The sequence below is a fragment of the Phoenix dactylifera genome, unplaced genomic scaffold, assembly GCF_009389715.1.
Source record: "Phoenix dactylifera cultivar Barhee BC4 unplaced genomic scaffold, palm_55x_up_171113_PBpolish2nd_filt_p 001260F, whole genome shotgun sequence".
NCBI lineage: Eukaryota > Viridiplantae > Streptophyta > Magnoliopsida > Arecales > Arecaceae > Phoenix > Phoenix dactylifera.
This window is the reverse complement of record NW_024068594.1, coordinates 97,293-114,115: the sequence shown is the minus strand read 5'-3', so window position 1 is coordinate 114,115 and position 16,823 is coordinate 97,293. Positions and strand designations below refer to the sequence as shown.

Below are 16,823 nucleotides of genomic sequence, written 5' to 3'. Positions count from 1 at the left end.
CTTTTTGTCCTAAAAAGCCAGGCCAAATGTAAAAATTAAGCCTATTTATTAAATTGGTTAGGTCTGGCTTGAATTTTTAATACTAGATTTTGCTCGCAACAAGCCCAGCTTGGTCAATTTTTTTTTTAAATAGTGGGATGTTATGATTAACTATAGGTTTTGTTGATATCTAACTTAATGGGAGAAAATCTAGAACCTTGGAGTTCCTTTTGTTGTGTTCCGAACATACTATTAAAATATTTAATTATTCAAATTTAATGTATTTTAAGCATTTTTAATATTTTTATAACATTGAAAAAAAATCCAGGTTCAATGTTTTTTTCCCCTCGCTATGTATTCCCCTCTATCCTCGGAGACTGGGCTCCCAGCGCGAAGCCCTCACCGCCGATCTCATCGCTCCCCTGTTTTTGATCCAGGTTCGTCTCCTTCTCCTCTCTTCTCCCTCCACACACTGCTTCGCTATCCTTCTTCCCAACATCATCGCCGCCCCCGCCCCCTTCCCGGCCGCCCGCGCAGCCTCTATGTGAAGGTCCTTCCTCTTCTCAAGAATCAGTTCTTGGACGTCGCTAAAGAAGCCGCGGCTTCGTCTCTCGCTTTCTCTCGTCATGGAGAGAAGTATTTGTGGGGATTTCTTTTCTACACTTATACCGCTGCTCTTTTTTTTTCCTTTTTCTTCTTAGCCTTCTCCTTCTCCTCCTCTTCTTCGTCTGTACATGTATAAAATTGGGGCGATGATGATGGGTGGCTCGTTAAGGGTTTTTCTTCTTCTCCTCTTCATTGCCGTGCATGTATTCTTTTCTAGCAATGTGCGAGAGGCAGCTCTGGAAGGTCTGCTGTTCCGCAGACAACCTGTTGCAGCCATTGGTAGCTGGGCCGCTCATCGGAGAAGAAGGAGAAGAAGAAGGAATGATCTTTCCGTCTCATCGAATCAAGAATCCCCTTTGAGCCTTCGAACCTTCGAACCCTAGGTTCCAGCTGGTTTTCTTTCTCATGGTTGGCTGGTGGTCTTCTTCTTCTTGGCGGGTAACGGCCGTGAAATTGTGCTTCTTTCTCTCATTTTTCTTTTCTTTCTTCTCGCTGGATTTTGTTCTTCTTCTTGATATCTGGTCTCGTACGAGGAGTCTGTGGTGATTCTTGAACATGGATTTTGCTACATTGCCGAGGGGGACAATGGCTTTTCTAAATGGTGAGGCAATCTTGGACGGTCTTTTGTTGTTCTTGCGAAGTCAACAGTTTGCATCCATTTCAATCCGAGCCTCCTCTTCCTCTTCTCTGTTTTTCTAGTTTATGGGTGTGTTTATGCATTCTCTTTTCTCCAGCTGAGCACAGTATTTTCTTTCTGGTTTGGACACGAATGGATGGTTTAGAAAATAGTTGGCTGTACCTGGCAAGCACTAAAATTTTACCTTCTGATGAGACCCGGAGCTCCCAGAGAGAAACCCTCGCCACTGAATTCACCGCTCCCCCTGATTTTAATCCAGGTTCATATCCTTCTCCCCTTGTTTTCATGGATCTCGATCCGTTCCCATGTGGTCAGAGTTTGACATGACCACAGGCCTATAAACAGGTCGGGTTCTAAACCGACCCGATCCGATTTCGACAGCATTTTTTTTTTGGTAATTATTTCGAGCCAGGGTGTAAGAGGAGAATTCTCCCCTCATCTGATCTCCAGTCCCCCATCTCCGCCTCCCAGCTCTTCCGGCGACGACCGTCCGTCGCCGACGACAAGCTCCTCCGCTGTCGCCTCTCCTATCAGCTCTTCCGGCTTCCGTTCCTTGGTATACTGCAGGCTCGCTGCTCCTCCACCCATCTCCGTTGCCCGCGAACACCTCGGCCGGCTTCGTCGACCTCTGCTTTCGGTGCCCTGTTCCTATTTGAGACAGAGAGCGGGGGACGAAGCCGCTGTTCTTCCGATCTCTTTCGACAAGCCCTAGCGCCCCTCGCCACCGCGTCTCTCATTCTTTCCCGTGCTCTTTTACCCTCGCACGCCTCGGTCCCGCCGCCTCTCTTGCGTCTCCTCTGTCTTGCCCCCTCGCCGCGTTCCACATCACTCTCCCACCTCCAGCAGATCTCCACCACCCCCGCCTCTCGCGTTCTTTCTGTCAGCCTCTCACCTCCTTCATCGGTCCGCCGTTCTCTCCATCCGCTCGCCGCCTCCTTCTACCATCTCAGCCTCCCTTCTCTCTTCCTTTCTCAATTCTCCTCTTCCTCACCCCAGAGTCTTTCTTTATCCCCTTATTCCCTCTCTCTCTCTCTCTCTCCCTCTCTCTCTTCTCCATCATTCCCGCCCCCTTCGAGTGTGCGCGCTCGAGTGTGTTCGAGGGTGAAGGGCTACCGTGCCCTCTTCTACCCCTCTGACTCACCCTCTCTCATTTTCCCTCTCCATTAGTCTATTTCCTCTCCAATTTACCCCTGGAGAGGCCTCCATTATGCCGCTTCCTATCTCTTGGCCTGCGAAGGAAACAGATCAAGGCTAGTGGCCCGTTTCCCTGGTTAAAATGATAGTTTAAAATCCGTGGTTTTGGAATTTTGTAATTTTTTAGGAATTATTTTAAAATATTAGCACGTCACTAATTTGGTACATGTGTGGTTTTTGTCTTATTAGGTCTCAAAGGATCCCTGTGAGGTGATTAGACTACCTAGTTGTTGATATCTGCGAGGTATGTAATATTTTATATTATATAGTATTTCTCTAAGATTAATTGTACAAATTATTGCCTTAATTTAAAAATAAATTGCATATGAAATTTTGTAATTATATAAAATTTGATTTATCATTGCATTTCTCTTAATTAACCGCATGATTCGACACATTATAATAAGATCAAGCATGTAAAATTATATTTGTTGCGTGTTTATTTGTAAAATTCGAAGAGGTATTGTAAAAGAAAAGAAGACTTGATTTATATATGTATATATATGTATATCACTTAACTCTCTGTCTGACTACAAGATGAGTCTGGACTTGATTATATTGTGACCCTCCCATAGTGGCAATCGTGGTGATACTCTACCACAGGCCTATAAATGTGGCGCCCCACTATAGGGGTAATCGTAGTGATATTTAGTCATAGGGATATAAATGTGACACTCCACCAGAGGGTAATCATAATGGTACTTAGTCATAGGGATTGAAATGTGGCAATTTCACCACTGAGGTAATTGTAGTGATACTTGAGCTGTAGAGGCAAAGAAGGCGGAACTGTTCCGAACTATCTGGTTCAAGATGTATCGAGCTGTACCGGCGGCGGATCGGGATGATTTTGCCAATAAAATCGAGAAACCGGTGAAGGAGGAGGAGAGGGAGAAGAAAAGAGAGCAAAAGAGGGAGAGGGAGGAAGAGAGAGGGAGAATGGCGGACAGCCGATGGAAGTCGGTGGAGGGTTGCAAAGGGTTGGGAAGCCACTCGGAGGGTGAAGGAGGGGCCGCTGCCGACTTCACGTAAAATTTTTGAAATTAAAAAGGGCCCCTTTGAGGACCCATGTTTCGAGTGAAATAAGAGAACCAGAGGCGATGCCCCTTCTCCGCCCCTCTGCGTGGCTCCCTGGTCCTCTGCAGCTCTCTATCGACCTCCGTTGGCCATCCGCCACCCTCCCTCTCTCTTCATCCCTCTACCTCCCCCCTCTCTCTTTTCCTCTCTTCTATTCTTGCTCTTCCCCGCCCTCTTTGCCGTGTCGGGATGTGCTCCGTCAGCCTCCGCCGGTCTTCTTGTTCTCCTTTCCTCCCTCCTCTTCTCTCTCTTTTTCTCTCTCCTATTCTCCTTCTCTCCTATCCTCTCTGCTGTGCGGTATGAGTCTAGCACGAAACGACACATGGGGCATACCAAGCCGTGCCGTGAAGCAACCGATCCGCACTTCAGTACCGGCACAACGATTCTTGCGTAAGGGTATAAATGCGGCCGTAGTTAGGGTTGTAGAGCTTAATGGATTGGAACTTGTTACCCATGTACAAGTACATGAATGTAAGTATAGTTGATTATGAGATTTGGATATTCTATCTGATTACACATACCAATTCATTATGTGAAGTGTGAACATTATTGAAAAGATAAAATGCATTGTTTCAACATGTGGATATTATTGAAAGTAAATGGTAGAAACTTTGCTGATACAAATATATCATGTTTTGTGTAATTTAATTGAGCTAAATTATTTGATATGGCTTGATCCAATTCTATAAAGTGGATTTGTTACTGAGTTGTGAAGCTCATAATCTTCACCTATTTTTTTCAGATCCATAGATCAAAAACTAGGCCAGTACCGGCTTTTGGGGGGAGTATATAGACGCAAAGCCGGACTTTATAGTTAGGAGATGTAGTTTTAATCAGTTTGTGTATATTAAAGTGTTGTTTGCAGATTATTTATAAGTAAACTTAAATACTAGAAGTTTTGAGTTATAAAATTTGGAAGAACCTTGTTTATGACTTGGGGTGGTGTGTATGAATATATGTGGTAGTTTGTACGATAGTTTTGTTGTTCTGATTATCACTACTTCGTGTGTATGAATTACATTGTTACCAGATATTGTTGAATTTATTGATTGGTAGAATGCCTTTCATGCTTGTAGGATCAACCCTGTGAGTATGCGGCATTTGTCATGCCCTCGAATTATGATTCTGGGATTAGGGGTGTGACACCTGCCAACTCTCTCCTCCTCCTCCTCCTCCTCGTCTTCTTCTTCTCTCAATGTTTTGTGATTTTGTGATTAGTATGTTTGTATGACAAGGTTTAATTTGGATGGTGATTTAATTAATATACTCTCAAAAGATTTGAAGATTGTTTTGAGAAGAACGCTGTGATTCTTACAGTGCCTTGTGATATAGGTCAAATTTGTAAAACGGAATCTATAATATGGATTGTATTGATTGTCGTGGCTAGGTTCAACATAGTCATGCAGCATGTGCGAGCAACTTGTATTATTTCCAGAAAGATGCAGGGTATGATGTATAATATTATTATGAGGCATAAACAAGGTATCAGACCAGTATATCTTTAAATTTTCTGGATGAACTTGTCAAAGCTTTTTTAGGCTTATCCTATTCTTAGCGTAGTCCTGTAGTTTAGCATATTTAGTTCTACTTACAATATGGTTTCAGTCAAGCAAATGAGCTTATAGTTTGTTGTAGATTTAGGCCGAAAACCTTCTTGACTGTACTATCATCGATTGCGCCAGCAAGTGGAAAATACTGTAACCAACAATCACACAATAGACTTGAAGAAGTCCATCTGGTTTGTGAAGGCTTATCACGTGTGGTCTCCTTAGAATGTGATGAAGTGGCCTTGTGCATCGACATGGATGAACCTTCTTTTACCCTATGGAGATGGACTATTAGTCCAGTTTAGTTGCAATATTTATTGGCATGCGCAATGCATGTAAAAAAGAAATTAGTCCTCGAATCCTGCTCTCTGTTTCTCATCTCCAATCTCTCATCTCTCTATGCACAAAGGTATATGTATTTCCATTAACATTGGTTCTCTTCAATTTTAAATAAGTCTTCCAACAAGTACTTTTAGGAATATATGAACTCGTAGAACTATATGAAATATTGCATTCACGATCAAGTTCTCGTTAGTCCAAGGAGTGCTTGTTTTGGGGTCTCCATTGTACTTGATGTTGTGGAACGGACTGATGGATTGCATTTGTGGATCTGTGCATATCTGCGCTAGTTGGTTAAATATCTGGAGTGAAGTATGTAGTTGTTGGTTTCTTCTTGGATTTTAGTGATGGTGAACTTGATGACATGAGATGCTGGACTTTAGAGTAGTTAATTGTTAGTAGTGTGTAAGAGAGAGTTAGTGCTGTATATTTCTAGGTACAGGGAGTTCAGTGATGTGAAGAATCACAATGAAACATCCTTAGGAGTAAGTTGCCATTTTATTTCTCTCATTGATAAAAGAGGTGATAAATTGTGAATTTATCACCTTTACTTTGTCAGCATATTTCTAGAAATCGCGGCATTCTTCAGTGTTTGTCAACATTGTTATTCTTATTGCTGGCAGTATTAAAAAAAAACCATCTATTTTTTTGGAATTATCTCTTTCCATGATAATGTAGACTCTTTAAGGATTAAATATCACGGATTTTGGAGATTGGTTGCAAGAGCCTAAACTATGTAATCAACAAGGTAGTTTAAATGCCGACTTTTTAAAAAAAGTTATTGCTGAAGTTGATTTCCTTGATGCAGATTTGTGCTTCTACATTTAGTTGTTTAATGTGCATTGAAACTTTGTCGCATATATTTAGGATGAGGTTATATTCAACTGCTTGTATACAGCTATTACTAAACACAATGTAGGTTCTTATATTTCAGCTTGCAAATCATTAATGTGTGTTTGTACTGAATTTATTTTTGATTATGTTCGCTCATTGGGGCGCGCATACATCTAATCTTGGATTTCCCATTCAAGGATCACTGCTTAAGAGTTATGTGTCTTGTTCAAAAGTTCAGGGCCATAACTATGGTAGATGATTCTTGACTTATCCAAAAGTTGACAGTTTAGGATACATAGTCCCCAATGCATTATATTGGTGTCTCAATTACATTAGCCATTTCAGGAAAATTCCTTGTCAGCTATTCCTGTTGTTCTTTGTGTACATACTTGAATGAGGGGACATATTATTGATAGCAAATGAAGCTAGCTGTTGGTAGTTTTAACTAGTCCTATTTGTGTTCTCTGAGAATCACAGGGAGATGCTGTCATAATATTTTTGAAATGGAATGAAGAAGTTGATCCACTAACGATCTGGATATGCTTTTGTAAATGGGATAGGAAGACCATACCTTTTAGAGAGTTGGAGATAGAGGAAGCATGCCATCATGGTAGATGTAATTAACACATTCTTTTGGTATTAATGATAGAGTATCTTTGTTGCTCATTTTTTCAAGGAATTTTGCATAAAGTAACTTTTAGTTAATAAATTTCAATGTAATGATAGTAATTTGTCTATCATTTATTAATTAAAATTTAATGTTTGCATACTCTACATAAGGTTGGCCTTCGAATTGCTAACTCTGTATAGAATCAATTTCAATATCCCAAATCATCACTATATAATTCAGTGTTTGTATTGTGACTCCTATAGAGTTACCACCCACATCTTGGACTTCTAGCCCTTTAGTTCCAGAAATGGATAACTAGGCCATTCCAAATTGGTCTTGCATCATTAATTCTGTATTGTAGTCTCTGACCAGCGATGTTCAATTATGACAATGGAACCTAATGGACACAATAGCAAATGAATTAAATACAGGAGGATATATTTGATATTTGTAACTTCAAAGAGCAAATATCAAAAGTAATATTTTTGAGAATATACATGAAAATGCCCCAATTTATTTTGCACTTTTTTTAAATCTTGCTTACAGAGCTAACAGGTTGTTTATGACATCTCATTTGTAGGTACCATGTTTTATCTTAGCCTAATTGAGCATAATTTGCCAGTGCCTCCTCACTTACTTAACCGTCCTCTCCGTGATGCAATCAAGGAAGAACTTGAGAGGCTGTTCTTGGACAAGGTGCGGCTAGTAATAGAGTGGTGTTAATTTTATTTCCATCTCTTCCATTTATTTATGTTTATATTTGATTTCTACTAGGTTATCTCAAATTTGGGGCTTTGCATCTCTGTCTATGACATCCAATCCATAGAAGGTGGTTTCATCTTTCCAGGAGATGGCTCTTCGACATATAAGGTGCTCATCTTTTTCTTCGTTTTTGACTTATGGAGTTTCAATTGCATAAAGTTGCAAAGTTTGCTTAAAGGTATTATTGATAGGCAGCTGCTTCGGCACTTAGCTCAGTTCTACTTCTTAGATGATAGTCACCAATGCAAAGTGGCTGCCTAGAGTTTTAAGTTCTTGCTTAGTACTATCAAAACCTAGGTGGCCGCTTAGCTCACCAAGCAAAAATGGTATACAACTTATGTCAATTAAAATGTGCATACTTAAATGGTCTATTGTACTATGAAGTATGCTGTATGTTAAATATTCACTAACTAATGAGTTATAAATTTTAGATTATAATAGCTAATAAATTATTTATAGACATATCAATGAGCATGACACCTTATAGAAACCCCCGTGGTACGTGTGTTTGTAAAATAGCTGTTTTCTTTGTTCCTGAGAAGAAGTTAAGAGAGTCTACCTACATGTCACATGTCATAGATTGCGGATGATCTTCCTGCCAGCCACCAACCTTATGTTTACCCATCAATAGTCCCATCAATAGTCCATTCTGTTCTTCTTTGTTATGATTCTTTCTTTATTCTTCCTTATTGTTCCTCTTTTTTCCTCTGTTCTTATCCATTCCTTTCCTGTTATTATTTTCCTATTTTCTGTTGTTCTTTCTTTCATTTTTCGCTTTTTAGCTTTTTTTGGACCAAGTGTTATTTTCTTCTTCTTGCTCTTCTTCCTTACTTTCTTATAAATATTTTTCCTTTCCACTTTCTTTTATTCTCTTCTTTGTCTTCTTCCATGTATTTTCTTCATTCTGTATCCCAAATGAGGCAAAAATGAACATATTATTTTCCTTCTTTCTTTCCTTTTCTATTTTATTCCAGTTTTGTTAACCTTTGCTATCTAACCTTTTGTTTCTTTTCATCCTTTTTTTTTTTGCTACCTTAAAATTTATGTTTAAATCATAAGTTGGTTACTGCTGCTGATTTGGACTTAGAAAAAATAATACGCAATTACAAATGATAACAATTGCTTCATGATAATAGCTGTTTCATCTGATTGAAATAAGGTACATATATATTGGTTTATGTGCTTTCTTTTTGTCACTAGTTATGCAACTAATCAACTATTTTTCTTTTGATAGGTTGTGTTCAGATTAGTTATGTTTCGGCCCTTTGTTGGGGAGATTCTCAGTGGAAGGATTGAAAAATCTAATGCTGATGGCTTGCGCTGTATGTAGGAAATTACTTGTTAAGCATTACATATATTTTCGTGGTAATGTTCATATGGAAGATAGGGTGTCCTACAGGCTTTCAAAGTGTTGATATTGGAAGCATGCAAACAAATAATAAATAGTACATTATTTTTATTTCATATGCTTCTCGTTGTAGTCTATTTAAAAGTAATGGATTTTTTTGCCAAAAGCGTATTTCTGTTATGATGTAGAGGGTGGATGGTGGTTAAATTATCGCATCAATTAATGATGTATGTCCTTTATTCTGCTTCTTGGAAGTGGAGTTTTGGGCAAAGATTGCAAGGAAGCTATAGCAAAATCAAATTTTTATGGGCTTCAAGAAGCCTTAGATGGTAGATAAAGCATAGAGAAAAGTTTTGGAAAGTGGTGGATTGGGAAGATGACATGGTGCGGTACCTTGTGGCCGAAATTATTTTAGTGGATGGTCTTTGACATGATATCCTGTATCGACTGATACAAGGAGAGAAGTACAATCTCTGATGATGTGGCAAGCATAGGAAGTGAGGAGAGTGGAAGATTGTCGATAGGGGATGCGGCAAGGTGAGGGGAACTTGGGGTGATCTCCTTGTGGTCAGGCAAGATAGTGAGCACAACCTGCAATAGTGACAAGAACATGAGATGGAGACTATGAGATATTGAGAGGCGAGACTGGGAATTAGGTATTTGGGTTTTCAACTCGAGGTAATTGACTTAAATATTGATAATATTTTGCACTCCTTGTTCACTAGCCTAATTGTATGAGCACTCTGATCAGGCTCAGCTCATCTACCAAACAAGTCTAGTACACTAGTATAATGTTTGGGCTTAGCTTGTTTTGTAGTACTTGCAGGATTACAGACAAGTTGTTAGCAAGCTGAGCTTGTGTTGTTCTTGAATAGCTCAATTTGACTGGGGCCTAATTGGAGGTACAAGCCTAGTGTTTCTGGGACTTACATATGATGTCAATTGCAGTAGAAGCACTACACACATTGTGGTGACACAATGACATCTATTTTGGATATTGTACTTAATTCATATATATTGAGAAGTTGCATATGATTATACGCTTATGGAAGGATTGAAGAGCCAAGTATGTGCCTGTATAGGTTAGTATGTGCCATACTGACTGGGAATCAACATTTGGAAACCCTTAGTTTCTGGGTATGCCACATTATATTGCTGCCGGACCACTTGGTACACTTCTCTCTTTTGCTCTATTGCATTTGAACCGACATATATTTACTCATTCCCTGTTTTGGTGCGATATGCATGCAGTACCATTTTGGCTAGTGAATTAGGGGTACATAATGTGATACTAAATTCTTGTTCTTATGTAGTTAGTTGGTGTTTAATAAGTTGGTATTCAGTACTGGTACTTGATATTAACTCTTGTTTGTAGTACATTTTAGTTTCATCTTAAGACTATCAGAAGATTCAGAACTATACAAGGAAGGATCTGAGATGTACAATAGAATGATGCATGATAAACTTTGTAGGTTTGTTTTATTACTCAAGATAGGGGATTCCAGCTAACCAGCAGGTGTCCACTAGGTAGCAGCTAGTCATAGTCCATGGACCATCTGCTTATCTCTTGTCGATTCTCATCGGAGAACCCAGCTTAGTTTTACTTTTTTTTCTGCTTTTTTTTTTTTTTTATATTCCTGACTGGAAATCCGGGACTAGGATCGAGTCTACTGTGTCTATTGAAATTTATAAAACTGAAAACTTCACCTGGGTTGAGTCTACTTTGTCAAATTAGTTTCTGGCAAAAGCACATAAAGGGATGCTAGTTGAATTTGCATATTACGAGATTAGGATAGTCTTTCTATCATCACCTGGCAAGATTTGAAGCTAAATATATGCAGTCATATGGAGCAGGAAGGAAGCTATGTTTTGATAGGGCCTTGTAATAATTGCAGCAGCCACCATCTCAATTCAGGGTTCAATTTAGCATGCAAATACATATCAGTTCAGGGGAAAAATGATATTTTAAATCAAGAAAATGTCATAGATTCTAATGGTCAAGATTGAAATGTAAAAGGGAACAATTAAATGAAAAAAGAAAAAGATTTTTGCATTTGCTTGTCTTTGGTTACTTTTCTTCCAAATCATATTTTATGCTGAAAGAAATTTGTTTTTTTCTGTTTATAGGGCATCAACTTCTGATATCCTTTTTAGTGTAATGAGTTTTTTGCCCAAATTGTAATTTATTTAGTATGTTGTTTGATCAATATCATTGCTCAATTGAAATAGTTAGTGCTTTTAAGGAAAAACCAGTCTTGCAGTTGTATGTTATCACAATTAACAACTGCTAATCAGTGGTGATTTCAGGGTTTTCTGGATTTCAGCAGAATGATTATACCCCATCTATGGGTATGAAACACAATACCTATGGTAAACAAGTGCTCTTACGTGAACTGGGCAATGCCCTAGTGGTCACACCCCATTCCCTTGGGGTTGGTTCCGATTTAGGTCTTTGGTGGTGCTATTTGGACCTTGATTATTTACCTTGGATGTGTCTTCCCTCCCTTTGTCTGAAGAAGGAAATAAAAGGAAAAGGGAAAGCAAGTCTTCTTACCTATATTTGATTGGGAGTATGGAATCTTTTCATTTTTCCTTTATAGGCAAATGAGTAATCCTCCACTTCTCCATATCATCCTGGGACCGTGAGTGGCAGTACTTATGTGTACTCCCTTGAATCTTAAGTATGAACATGTCTGAAATAGAATATTGTTGTTGATGACTAAGACTTTAGTCATCCATTCTTCTACTTTTTGTATCTGGATGGCTCTGTCCCAACTGATTGCCACCCACTTATAGTTACATGTTTGTGCTTTCTATGCCCATATCCTACCACTCATTATAGAAAGAGTGTTTTGATTTTTTTTGTTTATTTATTTCCATCAGTGTTGCATGTTTGCATTTTTCTTTATGGGTAAATGAGTAATCCTCCACTTCTCCATATCAGATTTGGAGCACAACTGGAAGTATTAATGTGTACTACTTTAAATCTAAAGTTTAACCATGTCTGAAATAGATTGTCATTAGTTCTTTGTGTATCTGGGAGGGTGTGTCTGACTCATTGCAACCATTTATGGTCACTTGTTTGTGATTTCCGTGCCACCATCCTATCACTCATTATAGAGATACTTTTTTTTAATTTTGATTATTTTCATTAATTTTACATGTTTATCTCAAAACTGGCCTGTTTAACCATCTTAGCAACTTTTACTTTATAGGCTCATGTTCATAATTGGTGGTTAACCTGTGTTGCAGTGTCCCTTGGGTTTTTTAATGACATATATGTTCCTGTTCATCTGCTGCAACAGCCATGCAAATTGTAAGGTCTTTATGTTTGCAATTGAATTTTCCTTCTACACATGTTTAGCCAACATCACTTGAGATTATTCATGAATCCTTCTATGCCATTTGTTCTTATTGGAGAAGGAGACTACATAATCTATCTGTGTACTATATAATCTCTTTTCTCCTTACATTTTGATGATAGGGGACCAGGTGATATATGGATATGGCAACATGAATGCGGAGAATTGACTCTAGATCTAAAAGAAGAGGTGTTTAATTTTTTTCCTGTTCAACTTGATATTTTGACAAACAGGTGTTAAATTTATGCTCGCCCTTCTACTCATCTTCTGAAAATTATCTTGCAGGTACACTTTAGAGTGGCTGATATTAGATATCCATCCATCCCGATTGAGCAGAAGGAAGATGCAGAACCATTTGCTCCCATGGAAATTATTGTGAGTCATGATTCTTTTAACATGCCTTATTTGAATAATTCTTGTGTCAGCACCTTATACTATATTATTAGCTTCTACCCGTTCTTGCTTTTAGATCTTGATTATGGCCTTGTTGTTGGTCATTTAGGACATAATGTATTGATTGATGGAAGATACTTCCATTGTAAACATTTGTGAATCAATTTGTATGCATGGCCATGATGAATTAACATTGGATGGAAAGATGGTGCGTGCGGGATGTTCAGTCACAGCTTAATGTGTCAATGGTATTCTTGGAGAATTGCAATTTCCTAGAAATAAATATATTTTCAATTTAAGTTTTCAAGATGTGAGAACTTTCAGTAACTTATGGACTTAGGTTCTATGACTGACTCTAAGAAAATAAAATGAAAACAAGAACATACATACATGCATACGTGTATATATATATACACACACACACACACACACACACACACACATATATATATATATATATATATATATATATATATATATATATATATATATGTATGACATTGACTTGACTACACTCGAGCAAATCTCCACTAAAATCTGTTCAGTTCTAGATTGGACAATGGGGGTCCCATATCGATAATCTGAGCCGTTGATATATGTATGATAGAGCTAATATATGGGCACTCACAACAGTCCAAAAAAGGTTTGTCCTAACCAGATGATGGAGGGCCCATCGCCGATGATCCGAACCTTTAGATGTGATGTATTATCTCTAAATTTTTATTGTGAATATATATAACACGAACAATCCTTGACTAGGCCATGGCCCAGAACATAACTAAGGCTACTCTAAGCGTATGGTAATGGATTTCAATGATTTGTTCAACTCATAGTGTTCATCAGGTTGGAGGGACAAACCCATACCAAAAACTGGCGGAAACCCTTTAATTTCAATTTCAAGTGAATTTGGGTAGTTAGCAGATTTAGGTTAGAAATTGCCACCAATACATGCACAGCTATCAATTACATAAAATATATTCGTGGACATACATCATATATAAGAATGTAAGAACACAAAAATACCCACATCTGTGGATACACCCATATTCATATTCAGATGCTCACATGCATACATAGATGTACATATATTTGCTAATATGTAAGTAATTTTATATATTTAGCTATATATAAGTAATTTTCTGTAATTTCTTTCATAAATGAGGCATTAATGCTAATAAGTATATGAGACATGTTAGTCTAGAGTCCCATGGAAAAAACTAGATTATGTTAAAAACAAAACTTATGTAAGCCTGTGTTGAAAAAGTAACCTATGAAATGTTTTGCTCAGGATCACAACTCCAACCATTGTTTTAAAAATGGTCTATGCAGCCACATATATGGCCCCATATGCATATATTGCCTCCTAACTACACTGCATGGGTGTAGGCTACCTTTATATGTTAATGGGTTCTATACCTTGCCTAAATGGCCCATATATGCCCGTCCCTGGATGTGTGGCTCACCACTTTTCTCTAAGGTTTTTCTTTTTTTTATAAATCTTTATTGAGCTTTCTCTAAAACTTATATTATTTTGATATATTATTATGAATATATTTATCTTTTATTTTTTCTAAATATGAAATGCTTAGGCGTCAATTGAGCGTATGCATTACCTTGACTTTTCTTATATACCATAGTTGCTTTTTTAAACCTTGGCTCCAACCTCCAATAAGATGGAGAATTGTGGAAGTTTAGCAATCTCTGCCACGTGCTTTAGAACAGAAATGGTAAACTTCAGCACATCTATCATGTTTAGCAATTAGTTTAGTGTAAATTTCACGGACTGCAATATATTTTGGAATTCTTTTTAATTGTTTACAATCATTGATTATGCTTTAAGTTATTTTGGAATGTTAATTTATCGAAGTATTAAATATATCCAATAATATCATGACAGCCCTTTTAAAATGAAAATTCACAATGTTTATATTGCCTACAAACAGACACAATCACATCCTTGGAACTTTCTTGCCTATACATCAAGTACATATAAAGTGGACAATTTTAATTATAAGATATCATGCTCTGATTTCTTTTCTTTTTTTCTTTTTCACCTTGAGATAGGGGAGGCCAGAGCCACCCCATTACTACCCTTCTAGTTGCCTGGGCAGTCTGAGTTCTATTGTTCATGGACTTGGATTTTTGCTTTAGGAAAATGCCTGGACAGGGTGGGATTGAAGATCTCTGGGGATAACCCCCACTTCAAGGCTCGATCCCCAGACCTTTCGCTTGGAAGTGAAAGTGTACCACTGATCTAATGCTCCTGCATATCATGCTTTGATTCAGAAGTTTTTTAAGATGTCTATAACAAGATCGATAGTTTAGACTCTCAAAATACATGACCCATAATGTGTTTTAGCTGATGAACTATTTTCTGATGCATTTTAAATCATTGATTTCACGTTAGAAGTAGGTGGGGGCAAACTAGTTTCAAAAGTATTCTAGCATTAGTCTCCGATCTCTCTCCCCCCCCTCTCTTCCTCAAATTCATGCACATATATCTATATATGTCCCTGTGTGTCATTATATTTACATTGTATGAAGGTATCACGTCTCAGATCCTTACAGGTGAAGTGCCAACCACTTTTTAATGCATGAACACTGATACCTGGATAACAATGCAGATAGAACTTCATCTGACATACCATCAAAAAAATAAAAGCACCTACAGACACTTGGATAAAATGAGACACTGGTAGGTGAAGTGGAGACGTTCCATTGCCTTACAATTGACACCATTGCTAACAGTATAGATAGCATTTCATTCGACGTATCAATATATATATATTGAGAACAGGTAAAATATCAATATGGACCTATAGAAACTTGGTTGAGATATGAGATACTGGTAGGCATTTTCAGTGCTGTTGCCTGTTGAAGACAAATGCCCTTGGTTGGTATTGATTAGCGGCATTGAAATGCTTGCTGTTCTGTAAGCAGTTATATAGACAGATATCATAAATTTTGACTAAGTGATACTTTGCTTACATAAATGACATTCCATCTGAAGTAACTGGAGTTTGATAAGATTTTGCAATAAAATGACTTGTTGATTTGGTACAAGATGAGTTATCTCGCATGACCCCAACATGTTACAATATGGAACTGTGTTTGCAAAATAATTTTTTTGAAGGTTGAAGGTTTGGGCCTTCCTTCTTAGTGGCCGAAGTAAATGTGATCACTGTTTTCACAAATTTGTTTTTTTGTCAGGGAGATATATATGGAGATGGTTTGGGCCTTCTTTCCTGGTGGGCGGAGTAACCAATTACGATGGTGTCAAAGAACACTGCATATACCAGTATCAGCCTCACTAACAATGCTTTCTTTCATAGCCAAATGAGTTTTGCCTGTGTTCAGTCCTTGATAGTTTTCATTGAATCACCTATGCTTAGAATCCACTGTAGGGAAACTAAATTACAATGCATCATTTGACACCCTCAAGGATTAAAAGGCATCATTTTACTGTGATCTTGCCTTCTCAAAAGTTATTATTCCTTGTGTTGATCATTAATCTAGCTGTTTATGTATTAATTATTGTTACTATTACTATTACCATTACCATTATTATTGCTATTACAAGGGTATGTAGGTTTTAGGTGACACCTTAAACGCTTGATGATGGCCACACTGGTGTCCCATGTGCTTGCATGAGCCGCATACAAAAAATACAGCTTCACTCCTGCATGCGCAATCGGAGGCTGATTCATGATTGAATGCGGCCGGGGGTGGTGGGGGCGAGGAAAACCAGAAGGGGAGATGTGTGTATAAGTAGTGAGAGGGTTGTATCTTTCGCTTTAAAGAAGGATTCACCTTCTTTTGCAAGAATCTACTGTTGAATTATCAGCTGCTTACTTTGAGAGCTGTGCCTATGGATGAATGATGGAATTCTGAGAAATTTGAGATCTGTGCATATAGTGATCCAACGGTGAATGCATGCGAAGGAAGATGAATCATTCTTTCTTGCGAAAGATACAATCTGGTTCCTGCACAGAGATTGAATATTTTGCGAAGACAAAAGTTGTAAATTATTGAATATCTTACGTGTATAGTGAGAAAGCCCTGGAGGCCGGTTCCATGTGCTTAGCCAAAAAAGAAAAAAAATCGCTCCTCCTTGCGAAAGCCAGGGGTGAAGTGCAAG

General features: G+C 38.1%; 1 protein-coding gene across 8 annotated transcripts; it reads left to right on the top strand.

The window, feature by feature from the left end:
* The first annotated feature begins 317 nt into the window (after positions 1–317).
* On the top strand, positions 318–16,232 carry LOC103713381 (DNA-directed RNA polymerase III subunit RPC8). 8 transcript variants are annotated; one of them, XM_039121880.1, is made up of 11 exons: positions 331–416; positions 803–1,023; positions 2,606–2,660; positions 6,688–6,826; positions 7,401–7,516; positions 7,595–7,690; positions 8,817–8,904; positions 12,183–12,246; positions 12,415–12,481; positions 12,578–12,667; positions 15,896–16,232. In XM_039121880.1, the coding sequence occupies exons 5-11, from the start codon at positions 7,406–7,408 to the stop codon at positions 15,944–15,946; spliced, it is 567 nt and encodes a 188-aa protein (XP_038977808.1). In that variant the 5' UTR covers positions 331–416; positions 803–1,023; positions 2,606–2,660; positions 6,688–6,826; positions 7,401–7,405; the 3' UTR covers positions 15,947–16,232. The 8 variants fall into 8 exon arrangements, with proteins under 8 accessions (XP_026662876.1, XP_026662875.1, XP_008798504.1 ...); XM_026807075.2 differs by lacking the exon at positions 803–1,023 and having other exon boundaries at positions 318–416; positions 6,688–6,820; XM_026807074.2 differs by lacking the exon at positions 803–1,023 and having other exon boundaries at positions 318–416.
* The last annotated feature ends 591 nt before the right edge of the window (positions 16,233–16,823 follow it).

What these genes read in the sequence shown, in the direction of transcription:
- LOC103713381 (XM_008800282.4), top strand. Translation starts at nt 7,406, where the DNA reads ATGTTTTATCTTAGCCTAATTGAGCATAATTTGCCAGTGCCTCCTCAC. An exon ending in TAATGCTGATGGCTTGCGCT is followed by an intron (nt 8,905 to 12,182) that starts GTATGTAGGAAA and finishes CCTGTGTTGCAG; the next exon opens with TGTCCCTTGGGTTTTTTAAT. An exon ending in TTGCTCCCATGGAAATTATT is followed by an intron (nt 12,668 to 15,895) that starts GTGAGTCATGAT and finishes TTTTTTTGTCAG; the next exon opens with GGAGATATATATGGAGATGG.